The 14,119-nt window shown below is 40.2% G+C and overlaps 1 protein-coding gene across 3 annotated transcripts; it reads left to right on the top strand.

Moving 5' to 3' along the window:
• Window positions 1-718: 718 nt before the first annotated feature.
• LOC131239486 (probable xyloglucan 6-xylosyltransferase 5) lies at window positions 719-11,451 on the top strand. Of its 3 annotated transcripts, XM_058237210.1 has the most exons (3): window positions 719-855; window positions 888-2,302; window positions 11,093-11,451. In XM_058237210.1, exon 2 carries the CDS (start codon window positions 913-915, stop codon window positions 2,254-2,256), a length of 1,344 nt encoding a protein of 447 aa, XP_058093193.1. In that variant the 5' UTR covers window positions 719-855; window positions 888-912; the 3' UTR covers window positions 2,257-2,302; window positions 11,093-11,451. The 3 variants fall into 3 exon arrangements, with proteins under 3 accessions (XP_058093193.1, XP_058093195.1, XP_058093194.1); XM_058237212.1 differs by having other exon boundaries at window positions 852-2,302; window positions 10,971-11,451; XM_058237211.1 differs by having other exon boundaries at window positions 852-2,302; window positions 11,203-11,451.
• Window positions 11,452-14,119: the final 2,668 nt, after the last annotated feature.

Raw genomic sequence — 14,119 nt, forward strand, 5'->3', positions numbered from 1 at the left:
TCAAGTGGACCACACCATATGATGTTGAAAACTTACTACGATTTATTGTGATATTTATTTGCCATTCGATCTCTTCTTATGGTAATATATACTGTACCAAGGGAAAACATAAATATCAGCTTGATCCAAAATTTTTATGGCCCCAAGAAATTTTGACGGTGGGATTTCAATCCCCATTACTTCCTATGGTGCGATCCACTTGAGCCCTCAATCTACCTCCTCCTTGGAATTATGCCCTAAAATGATCTTTCAAAATGGATGGACGGCGTGGATAAAACATATACCCCAAGGGGGCCCCCACAGAGCCCCTGACAGGGCCGTCCGTCCCTAGGTAGCTTCTGGTGGTGGTATTACCCAAGCCAATCCGCACTTGATTTAGCCAGCCTGTCGGAATCCGCTCCCGCCAATCTCGGGGATACTCGTACCCGTTACATGTTAGCCGGGTACCCGTCGGTTCTGCGCAGCAGATTGCTACCGGTATACGTGTAGCAGAGAATCGAGGGGATTGACGGTTCCAATCATCGGATCATCATAAAAGTGGACCCGAATACAGAAAAGAATTTCACCTTTTTTCTTCTCCCTTCTCTCCTGCTCTTCCTCTTTCTCCCTCTACTTCTGCCTCACGAGCATAAGGTAAAAGAGAGATGTTGTCGGTCGAGGTTAGGGTTTTTTCCCTTCTCCAGGATATAGCTGGAGAAAGAAGGCGGTGACCCTCTCTCTCCTTTCCTTTGATCGCCTAAATCCAGAGCGTTATTTTGATTCGACGGTCTGGATTCCGATAATCCCCACTTATTTTATATCTAGAGAGATCTCTGACCGTTTATTAGATCTCTCTCTCTCTCTCTCTCTCTCTCTCTCTCTCTCTCTCTCTCTCTCTCTCATTGCACACAAGGTGTTTGATATTGGTTCGCAATGGGCCAGGAAGGTGGGTTTACCTTAAAAAGAGGCAGCGGCAGTCTCCCAACAACGAGATTGGGTAATCGTGGCGGCTCCGGTGTTCCCAGAGGTAGGCAGATCCAAAAGACTTTCAACAATCTCAAGATCACCATCCTCTGCGGCTTTGTCACCATCCTCGTCCTCCGTGGCACGATTGGGGTCGGCAGTCTCGGCGGCAGTGGAGCCGAGGACGAGCAGGCCCTTATTGAAGAGACCAACCGGATCATTGCTGAGATCCGTTCTGATGGCGCTGACCCCTTTGATCCCAACGATGTCGATCTCATCGATCCCAATGCCACCTATACTCTTGGCCCAAAGATCTCTGACTGGGACAATCAGCGCAAGCTCTGGCTCCAGCAGAATCCCCAATTCCCCAATTTCGTGAACGGTAATGCTCGGATCTTGCTGGTCACCGGGTCGCCACCCAATCCCTGTGACAATCCCATTGGGGACCACTACCTCCTCAAGGCCATCAAGAACAAGATTGACTACTGCCGCCTCCACGGGATCGAGATCGTCTACAACATGGCCCACCTCGACCGTGAGCTTGCTGGCTACTGGGCCAAGCTCCCCCTCATCCGTCGCCTCATGCTGTCCCACCCGGAAGTCGAGTGGGTCTGGTGGATGGACAGCGATGCTCTCTTCACTGACATGGTCTTCAAGATCCCGTTGCAGAAGTATGATGCCTACAATCTTGTCCTGCATGGATACCCCAACCTGATATTTGACGAGCATTCGTGGATAGGCCTCAACACTGGCAGCTTCCTCTTCCGCAATTGCCAGTGGTCGCTTGATCTGCTTGACGTTTGGGCTCCCATGGGGCCCAAGGGCCCTATCCGTGATGAGGCTGGCAAGATCCTCACTGCCAACCTTAAAGGGAGACCAGCATTTGAGGCCGACGATCAGTCAGCTCTCATCTATCTATTGATCTCGAAGAAGGATGAGTGGGCAAACAAGGTGTTCCTTGAGAACCAGTATTATCTGCATGGATATTGGGCTGGGCTGGTGGACCGCTATGAGGAGATGATGGACAAGTACCACCCAGGCCTTGGGGACGAGCGGTGGCCGTTTGTTACCCATTTTGTTGGATGCAAGCCCTGTGGCAGCTATGGGGATTACCCAGTTGAGCGGTGCTTGAGCAGCATGGAGAGAGCCTTCAATTTCGCGGACAATCAGGTGCTTCAGATCTATGGGTTTAGACACAGAGGCCTGTCATCTCCAAAGATAAAAAGGATCAGGAACGAGTCAGCCACACCTTTGGAGGGCATGGACAAGCTTAACTTCCAGCAGCCCATGTTCGGCAGCTCCAAGAGCTTATGAGTTAGGCAGGGCTTACCTCCAGTGTATTTGATATTCTCGTCACAAGGTATTTAATTTGCAGTTGCAGGTTTTAACTCGATAAAATTCAAAATCTTTGGTGGATCTTGTTTGATTCTTATATATACATTTACATATAAAATACACACTACATAACACATATACATGTAGGTATTCTGGTATTGATTCAATGATGCTAGGGGCGCTGACTTGTGATTTGAGGTTTTAAACTTCAGAATAGAAAACTAGCTCCTTAAATAGAAAATCATTTGATCAAATCACACTCTAGGAGCACCATATATATAGGGATTTTGCTAACCGTGCGCTCGTATATAACCCAGTTCCCATTAACTCTTCCACATTTACCACCTTGGCATGCCTGTATGAGATCCGAGCCATCCATTAATGGTCCACAAAGTGTAGATTTGCTAGCCCAAGAAAAATGATGGTCCACTCATCAGGTGTTCCACAGTTTACAAAACAAAATGGTTAGAAAGGTGGCAAATGGTCCACATTCAACATACACTTGCCCTAGCTGATGAGCAGCTCAACCTGATTCTTGAACTAGGACATATACACATTGGACCGACCTAATGGTTGGATTGGAGTTCAGATATTGTATGTATGTTTCACAAGAGCACACATGGAGGCATGCATGAGGGGGCTATGCGTGTGGGATTAGAAGACCTTTCTTCTAGATTGGTTTGTGGGGTTAGGAAACTTCACACACATTGTTTTATGGATAACTAAATTTTTTTCTTAAGCAGGGTGTAGATTGGTATAGAGATGAAAAAGAGAAGAGAGAAAGAGAAAAGAAGAGAGGAGTTAAGAAAAGATGAAGGAAGAAAGGAATGGGTTAGGGTTGCATGTCCCCACTGCCTTTTCTATTAAAGTAATAAAACCAAATATGACAAAAATATCCTTATACAATAAACTTTGTCGAACATATCCCAATACTAAAACACTAAGGGCCTGTTTGGCCGGGCGAATCCCATGGGATTAGGAGGGATGGGATGGATTTTAAGGTAATGATGGTGGTGTCAGTGGATTAGTTTAAGATCCATGGGATTGCTATATCTCGGGACAAGTTCACTGCGTCTGTTTGGCACGCCCGGCATATCCCAGGATTTTACCTTCCAATCCGTCCAACCAAGGGATGGGATCAATTTTAAGGTAATGATGGTGATGTCAGTGGATTGTTTTAAGATCCATGGGATTGCTTATATCCCGGGACAAGTTCACCGGGTCTGTTTGGCTTGTCATGCATATCCCGGGATATCGCGATCCCATCCCTCCTAATGCCGTGGGATCGGTCTGGCCAAACTGGCCCTAAGAAACTTATCCGCTGTAGGCTCATAACCAAAACCAAGAGGACTATAGGCCCATACCTAACCGTTAACACTCCCTCTCAAGCTAGAGCATAGTTCTTACATTTCTAGCTTGGAAACAAGTTTGTTGAATTGAGATTTTCCAATAGCCATGGTGTTGCAATTTGATTATGAGATGAAATATGAGTTGTGTGGATCTGTCCCTAAGATATCTTGTTTTGAAAGAAATGGCAATAAACTTCTATATGCTTCGTTCTCTCATGAAAAACAGGGTTATTGGCAATATGTATCGCAGCTTGATTGTTGCAATGTAAAGACATTAGAACTTAATACCCAATTCTTCAAGAAGATATTTCAACCAACTAAGTTCGCAAGTTACATGTGTCATTGACCTATATTCAACTTCAACACTTGATTTGGCAACCACATTCTGTTTCTTACTCTTCTAAGTAACCACATTACCACGTAGGAATGTGCAATAACCCATAGTCGATTTTCTATCGTGTCTTAATTTTGCATGATCTGCATATGAATAACTAACTACCAGAAGATGACCATGAGCTCTATATAGGATACCCTTCCTAGGGAAACATTTCAACTACTTGAAGATCCTCATAATTGCTGCTATGTATGGTGTCCTCGGACTTTGCAAGAACTGACTCATCACACTTACTGTAAAGGCAATATCAGGCTTGGTGATGGTCAAATAGATGAGTTTGCCAACAAGCCTCCTACATATACTAGGGTCTTCTAACAATTTTCTTTCTTCAACTTTTGGTTTGAGATAAGGGTCCATTGGAATATCAACCAGTTTGTCTCTCAACATCCCTATCTCTTTTAACAGGTTACAAGTATATTTTCTCTGACATAGATTTATTCCAACTTTCGATCTTACCACTTCATTGCCTGGAAAATATCGAAGAAGACCAAGATCATTGATTTGAAATCAAGTTTGAAGATATGGCTTCAACATTTTAATACCCTCAAAGTCATCACCAGTCACTATAATATCATCGACATGCACAGCCAGAAGAATGTAGCCATAGGTTGAGTGCTTTGAGAAGACCAAGTAATCTACTTTACTCATTTTTAATCCAAACGATACAACTACACTACTGAACTTCTTAAACCAAGCCTGTGGTGATTGCTTCAACCCATATATATTGACTTGTTTAACCTGCATAATTTAGACGATTCCCTCGGGGAACAACATACCTAGGAGGTTCCATATAAGCTTCGTTGTGCAAGTCTCCATACGAGAATGTGTTCTTCACATTCGGTTGAAGGAGACGCCAATCATGATTTGCCGCAAGTGATATAACAACCCAAACTGAATTAAGCTTAGCCACTAGGGAACATGCATTCACATAATCTACCCTATAAATTCGAGTATATCCCTTAGCAACCAACCTAGCTTTATAATGATCAATTGACCCATCTAGCAAGAACTTAACTGTGTACACCCACATATACTTAACTGGAGTCTTACCTGAAGGAAGATTAGTCAACTTCCAAGTATCATTGGCTTTCATCTATTCATCTATAGCTTATTTCCAAAATTTTCGTTGGACAATGCCTCCCAAACTAACTTAGGAATGGATACAATAGACAAGGTCAGGGCAAACTTATGACAATTTGTGGACAGATAGGTAAGGGCCTATTTGGTTTTCCAATTACAATGATAGATGGCTGTAAATGATAATGATTACTTACTCTTGTAATTGTGTGGTGACATCACTGACATTTGACTGCAATGATGATTTTGCTACATTGTTTGTTTCACCCAAAAATCACTGTAAAAATGTTAGTTTTACAATGTGAAAAATGTGATGATTACAATTTCCTTTACCTGATTCTTTTACAAGTATATTTGACTCTCGATTTATGAGCTGTAATTCTTTATTAAACAAACATTTGGAAATGATAATGATGACTCATTTACCATGCATTTCATAGAAAATTGGAAAACCAAATAGGTCCTAAAACTGATGAAGTTGGAAATAGGATGAGTATCGCAAGAACGTTTACCTTTCCGGATCGCAATAAGAAGATCATCTACAACCTCATGAGACTCAGAAGAATTAAGAACCTCAGTAGATGTAGTAGCCGACTTTGTGGATTCAAGATGAATAGTCTGTAATGCCTGGTCTTTTCTCCTTTTTCTGTAATAAGTTTGTGTAAGATCCTTCTGAGGTGGCAGAGTTATCTCAACATCAAATTCTGAAGGAAATACCTTTCGCATGGGAGCTTCCATAGATTTGGCCTTCAACATTATGATCATCTTTAACATAGAACGGAACGTCTTCAAAGAGGGTTACATTAGCAGTCACAAAATGCTTCTTAAGAGTTGGGGAATAGCACTGATAACCCTTTTGAGTATGAGAATATCTCAGAAAAATACACTCAGTTGACCAAGGCAAGAGTTTATCTCGATTTAATCCAAATATATGAGCAAAGCAAGTACAACCAAACACTTTGAGAGGAACAAGAAAAACTGGTTGATCAGGAAACAACATAGAGAATGTGTTTTGCCATCTAAAACTGATGAAGACATCCTATTGATAAAATGCCATGCAGTAAAACCAACATCACCCTAGAAGATTTGTGGAACATTCATTCCTAGTAACAAGGCTCAAGTCGCTTCCGCTAGATGCTTATTCTTGCGTTCAGCCACCCTATTTTGTTAGGGTGTATAAGCACAAGAGGCCTTGTGGACTTTGTAGATAGGTTTGAAAATCCTTGGAAACGAATTCCAAGTCATTATCTGACTTAAGCATTCATAATTTCGCACCAAATTGATTATTCATTTCAAAATAATTTTTTTGAAATACATGAAAGACTTTCGACTTAACCTCTGTTAGATATGACCACGTTATGCTTGAGTAATCATCAATAAAGAGAACAAAGTATCTAAAACATAACAAACTTAGGACTCGAGCCGATCTGCACACATTACTATGAACTAATTTAAATGGAACCTCACTTCTTGAATACATTCTAGACGAAAAATGAACTTTATGATGTTTACTCAGCTCGCATGCTTCATACTCCAACTTTGACATCTTGGGAAGATATGGTATGAGAGTATGTAGATTCGCTTCATACTTCAACTTTGACATCTTGGGAAGAGATGGTATGAGAGTATGAAGATTTGCTTCATACTCCAACTTTAATATCTTGGGAAGAGATGGTATGAAAGTTTGTAGATTCGCTTCATACTCCAACTTTGACATCTTGGGAAGAGATGGTATGAGAGTCTGTAGATTTTGGAGAGAGGGGTGTCCCAAATGGCGATGCCGCAAAATTACTAAATCAGAAGGAAGCACTGCCACACCTACTAGTTTTCTGTCCAAGTAATACATACCATTCCTCTCACAACATCCACCAATCGTTTTGCCCATCTTGAGGTTCCAAAACACACAATAAGAAGAAAATGACACAACAATTCAAGGATCTTGTTAATTTACATATAGATAAAAGGCTAAATGAAAACTTGGGTGTATATAGAATAGATGACATAGAGACCAATGCATCAAGTTGAGCAGTACCAAATCTAGCAACATTAGACAATGTACCATCAACTAAAGTAATCGACATAATTGACGAAACACAATTAAGAGAAGAAAATAGACTACGATGACCATAAATATGGTTGGATGCTCTAGAGTTGATGATCCAAAAGGAGGCAGCAGATGATAAAAATCATGCTTTACCTGATTGAGCTAAAGTAGTTGCAGAGGTGGAGGTAACATCGTTGTTGGATGTAAAGCCATTAGAAAATAGAAAACATGCATATTCCTCTCGTGAAAATGAAACACTGATCTGTTCACCACCAGGATTAGACGAAAAAAGAGTAATGAGTCTACCGTCAAAAGTAGCATCCTCTACCATAAGGGCTTAATTAGTCATATTGAGGGTTTTCCATGAAGATCTCAACAAAAGTCCACAGTATGATTTGTCAGGCCACAATGAGTACACACACGGTCTCCTCGACCACCATAACCACCTCTACCTCTCCCCGGGAATCTACAACCTCTTCCACCATGGAAAGCACCACGCCCAATATGTCCACCATGGCCTCCACGTGAACTAAAGTAATTGGAAGAAGAAGCAATGCAATTTTATCCGATGCATAAACATTGACATTATGAAATTCGCTTGCCAATGAAACTTTCTGAAGCCTTGCATAAACTTCTACCACAGAAGGAATAAAATCTCCTTCCAAAATCTGATCCTTTTCTGATCGGTACTCTTTTGGCCATCCGGATAGAAGTTTCACTACTTTCATATCTTCTCATTGCTTCTTCATGACGGTGACGTTTGACGTAATATGATGATATGTGGAAAGCTCTTCCCATATTCAAGTCAATTTTGTGAAGTAATCACCAAGAGGTTTATCCCCCTTTTAAAAAGAGAATATCTCCTTATATAATTGAGACACAAGAAATATTTTGTTTAGAGAAGTACATCCTCATAGTATCCCAGAGACCCAAACATCTTTTGTCGTGTTTAAGAACACCAAATTAGAGCTCACTTCAGACTCCATGTTATTCCATAACTAATATCAAATCTGGGCATCCACACGCATCCATTGTATGTATTTAGGATCAGATTCCTCCTGTTTATGATCTATGAGAAATTGATAATTTTCACAGGCTAAGAGAAAAACCTTGACAGATTTGGCCCATAGAAGATAATTCTTCTCTTTCAACTTGATAGAGGTTATTGATGCATTAAAAGGGGGACACTGCATTTCCTTAAGAGACGAGGAGCCACCAACTGCACTTCTGGGCTCCATATATATTCCACAATAAACTTATTGCAACACCAATGAAGAACACTAATTTTAAACGCTAGATCCACACACAATTATATGTCCAAAATCACTTAACGCAAATTTCTGGCCCAAAATAACTCTAATTTATGTCAAAATCATTCCTACATTACATGCGACTTTATGGGTAGGAACATTCAACCAAAACTTGTATCTATACAATGAAACCAACATAAAAGAACAATTTCAAACATCACCTCATGAAAAATCAACAGGCCTTCATTATCCGTCAAGGGGTCCACGTTCCTTTTTTTTAAGGGCGTTTTCATTCTATTTGAATAATGACGCTGGGAAAAAAAAGAAGAAAGCAACTTGCTTTTCCTTAAAGCCCAATTAGTCCCCTACATTTCTGAAATATCCCCAAAGTTAAATCCAATAACTTGGGGGTGGATTGGAGAAGATTGTGGAGCTTGAACCACTCTTAACCGGTCTATGATACCATATAGATTGGTATAGAGATAGTAGATAGATATAAAGATGAAAAGAGAAGAAAGAAAGAGAAAAGAAGGGAGAAGAGAGAATTGAAGATGAAGGAAGAAAGGAATGGGTTAGGGTTGCACGTTCCCATCTCCTTTCTCTTATATTGAAGTAATAAAAGCAAATATGACAAAAATGACAAAATTGACAAAAATACTCGTATACAATAAACTTGATGTCCAACATAGCCCAAGACTAAAAACACTAAGAAACTTGTGGGCCATAGGCCCATAACCAAAACCAAGAGTGCCATAGGCCCATAAACAACCATTAACACGGGAAGAATACCAATCAAGCAAGGGCCAAGAGTCCCTAATACACACCTGTTAGCAACATCACCTTAGCAAGAGCATCCACAATGTCTTGGCCTTTTGTGCCTACATCATCATCAACAAGGCCTCGTCCAGGCAATTTTAGGCCCGGAACAAATCTTATTTTGCTTATAAATCGTATCTATTACCCTATTCTTGGCAAGTGAACAAGATTCCTTTCTCAGCACCTCTATCCAAGTCTTTTTCAGTCTTCCTTGTCAACTTCAATGGTAGAAACCCTAGAAAAGAAACGAATAACAAAGGAGATTTGAGTTTATTGAATTGGAATATCATCTTTGAATTGGAATATCATCTTTCTCATTGAGAGAGATCACCTTTATATAAAGATAGCACTAGTTCAGTATAGTTCAATCCAATTCATGCAATCAGCAGTCCAAATTCACAAACCCCTTAAGATTAGAGTTGTTTAATCAGTCTTACATTTGGACAATGATTATCTATAGTGGGTCCCACAATGTGGATAGTTTAACTTTAATTAGTCTACGCCACCTCTACAACTCCAATAATGATTGATCGAATCATAGACCATGCACTCTTTTCCATCATGCCCTGGAAAGAGTAGACAATTTCTGAATTCATGTCCTGCCCGTAGACACTGAGATCAAATCTCTCTTGGAGTATACCATTTTTTTAATGCCCGTGCTGGACCTGCTGGTGCCCATGTAGAAATTTTGAGTGGCTATGCTGCACGCTATATCTGCCACAGGATCAAACCCTCTCCCACATTGTACAAAATTTGAGTGCAGGTGTTGCCATGTACACATCTTTTAGTGCATGTGATGCCATTTACTGCTATACAATCAAAGTGAATTTACTCCAGGTATTAGTGAACTGAGAATCAAACTGGGGTGATGTAATTTCATGATGAGCACCCAAGTTTGGGGAACCAGATTGTGATCTAGGGCGATTGACCTCAATCACAATTCAAGACCATATCCATTGATTTGGGTATCTATGGTGTCGCCCACCAGTCCATCACACGTCGCTAGGGTATTGTTCTCTTCCACTGTCTATGGTGTGTGTATCCATCCAAGTTGCGCATCAAGTGAGACCCATCATGATGATGGGATGCCCAAAAAATGAGAAATATCCAATCATTGGGTTGGCCACACCATAGAAAAACAATGTACAACCATCCAAAAACCTCCAAAGTCGCTTGTTGGCTTTTAACTTTGGGACATGCTACTTTAAGGTGGGGCAACCTTGTTGGACGGGTTGAATGGCATGCATATTGAACACACCACGGTCAGCCGCAAATGCAAAGTGTCGTAGAATGAGCTTATCCTACAATGTTGTGGAGGAACCTGTCCCCACTCTTATAGTTTGTTGATTAAGCAAGTGATAATTATTATTAATTAGTACTTACTGATTACAAATTAACTGGAGTTCTGGGTGGGTGGGTGTGTGTGTGTGTGTGTGTGTGTGTGTGTGTCTGTAATATCTAATGTATACTGGTTCAGTTGTGGACAGGGGTGCATGTACACTAATAGGGCTCAATTAATACCTCAATCTACACCCACACACAGTTTAGCTACACCCATGCCCAGCCCGCTTGGTGGCTTGGGTATCCCTCAGGCTTACCCGGCTCATTGTACTTTTGAGATTGTAGTGTGACTTAGTTGAGGAATTTCATATGTAAGAACTGCTGCTTGACTTGAATTTTGGTGCCTGTCTGGTTTGTTTCGTCCTTCTCTGCAACATCGTGTCGTTCTTTTTGTAATTCTCTCTGCTGCATCTGCTTCTAAGATTGGAATTCAAGTGACACATGATTTGAGGAATCAAAGCTGTAGGAGCTGCTATTTGCCTGGAATTCCAAAACCCATCATGTGATCGCTGAGTAATCAAAATCCCAATTCTTGGTTTCTTAGGAGGTGCATTTGGAGAGATTCAATTCAATGGCTTCTTTAAGACGAACCAGCCTCATATACACCCTCTTTTGATCTCTACGATTGACCTTTCCCTCTACGATACTCTGCAGTTGGAAGCCATCATTCTGTGGGAGGGTTGAAGGTATCAGTTGCTCAGATCTCTCTCTCATTCACGTGTTTGCACAGTCATCTCTTAAGGTGACGTTTCTCTCTCTGTTTTTTTTTTTTTTTTTTCTAAATTCTAAAATTTTAATTATGTTGAATATGATGTTCATGAGGTTGATAGTGATGATGGTGGGTACGATAAATTCTGAATTTTGTGTAACTTTAATTCCATTTCTGTGTGATCTTTCTTTCCATTTCTGTTTTATGTTGCTGATTAATGGATGTTAATGTGATGACAACGAATGATGGATGGTGATGTGGTGATGACCATGACGATGTATTCATTAAAAAGAAAGAAAACGAGAGAGAAAAGATGATGATCATGACGTGAACAGTGAATAAAAAGAAAGAAAAGGTAAGAGAAAAGATGATGATCATGACATGAATGGTGAATTTGGTAGACGGAAACTGAATCATTGGATTCGTACTTATAGCTGTTTGTATGTATTCCATAGTGGCATAAATGCAATCGAACATTATTTGGAGAGACCATCAGTGTTTTTTTAAAACAAAAAAAAAAAAAAAAAAAAATCTTGGAAGACCAGCAGAAATTTATTACTTCCAAAAGGCTAATGACCCAAAAATTACAAGAATCAAGCAGAGTTCAAAAGAAACCCACGGGAGGGCCACCCACATCATGGGTGGGGAGAAGAGAAAAGGAAATTTGTAATGAGAAAAAAAAAAAACCACACGCGGGCTTGGAAGCCCACAACCGGACAAAGCAGAGGAAGCAAAGCCTCTACCTAGCAAATATCATATTGTCGCTGAAATGTATGTAGTAAAAGGGCAGTAAAATAATCTTTTCAGAAAGGCATGCAAGAAAAAGAACTCAAATAGGTGTTTCCACTAATAGTCATTAGAGCTTATGAGCACCCCACCACCCCCACAAAAAAAAAAAAAAAAAAAAAAAAACTGTTTATCTTGTGAAATTGACCAACTCCTGCATGGAATGCTATAAAATTAGATTTGAAGATATTCTGTTGAATGTTTCCATGATCAAATTGGTGGGCCATCGAGGTCTGATGTCCTGTACACAGCTTCTTTTGCTTGAAACCCTAGTAGACTTGGATGACCAAAAGAACAAAGCAAGTATCAAAGAAAAGAACAAGTCTTACTCCACGGATTTTGAAGCCGTGCCGTGCTGACAACTAACTGAGCACCCCGTGGGGGAGAATGTGCATCAGATCCACTCTGTCAGGTATGCCTCGCATGTTTTTTTACCATGCATTCTAAAATCCAGTCCAATCCAGGACTTACGTAGGCCACAACACAGGACAACATGATATAAAATCATGCCTGAAAACTACAAACACACTTGGTGGGGGCGCCAGCCATCGGTTCATGTGTGCAGTCACAATGGTGTTTGTCTTTCATCAAACCTGTTCTGTTCATCAGGTGTAGCTTATAAGGATGAAGAGATATAAAAATCAGTCTGATTCAAAACTGGGCCCGCACGAGGCGAACTTCAGTTTTTAATCACAATTTTGCATTGTTCCCACTGGAATCACCCATTTGAGATTTTATGGGGCCGGTATCTTGTATGATGGTGAAAATAAAGGTTCCAACCTCATGGATTCCTGCCAATACATCACCAAGTACTAGAATAGGAAGAGTAATTTCAGCCTTTTTACCCTTTTCATCTTCCAATGATATAAACTAATGGTCATCTTTCAATAATCAAAACCATTTATATCATGGGTTTCACTTTGTGTGATAGATAGACAACAAATAGAAGCTCTTAAATTAGATTATTTCAAAGCTTCAGTAATTTGAGACTTTTACCTTTAAATATAGGCGATCACCATAATCCTTATTTAATTTAAGGATTGAAATATTTTATCCTAGTTGTTTTCTTTCTTTCTTTCTTTCCGAATCCCCCATTAAAATATTATTCCTATCACATAAAGTATCTGGATCACAAAAAATTAACCAAATTCAATGGCTACCATCCTAACTGATTGCAGTAGGTGGGGATGTACTTTTAGTTAAGGGTGGCAATGGGTTTGGTAGGGTTGGGTTCGAGTTATAATGACGATGGGTATAGTCCAAACCCAACTCATTTATTAAACTGGAAGTTGTAAATTTCTATCCCATCTTTTATATATATATATATATATATATATATGGGTCAAATCAAACTTAATTCCCAACCTATTTAATTACAAAATATAAAAATAAATTAAGTATAAAAAATAGAATTTTTTTTTTCAAAATGCTACCTAATTAATATGGAACTTACAATTCTGATACCTTTTTCAAAAAGCTATCTCATTAATCGATGAATTATCATTCCACGACCCTATGTAAGGAGCAAATGGGTGTGGGTGGCTCGGGCGGGCCCTACCATGATGTTGGATGTAAGTCCCCCCAACCATTAGGTGTGTCACCCCATGTTAAGCTAAGAATCCAAAAATCAGCTCTATCTATGATACAGGTGGACCACATTATTGGAAACCTTGCATAGGGCAATGCTCTCCCCCATATAACGGATGTGTATGATTTTTTGGACACATGCCTAGATATTTGCGCAGAACCTAATGATTGGGTGGAATTCATATAATTATCACAGTGAGCACCACTAAAGTCATGGGTGTCCATCCATTTTCCAACTGTTTAGTGTAGTGTACCAGAATTTTTGTACGGGTGCTAAATATCCAATGGTTAGAGTGGATATTACATAAACATAACGGTGGGCCCCGTCAAAATCAAGAGTGGAGTTGAATGCAAGCCCTTGTTTTTCTAATTACTCTTTGTACGGTTGCAGAGGGATGCAAGGGACTTTGATATTTGGCAAGGCCTACCGTGATGTTTATGTAACATCTACTCCGACCATCAAATGCGTATCTTGGTTTAGGCCTGGGT

Source organism: Magnolia sinica, chromosome 3 (genome assembly GCF_029962835.1).
Source record: "Magnolia sinica isolate HGM2019 chromosome 3, MsV1, whole genome shotgun sequence".
Lineage (NCBI taxonomy): Eukaryota > Viridiplantae > Streptophyta > Magnoliopsida > Magnoliales > Magnoliaceae > Magnolia > Magnolia sinica.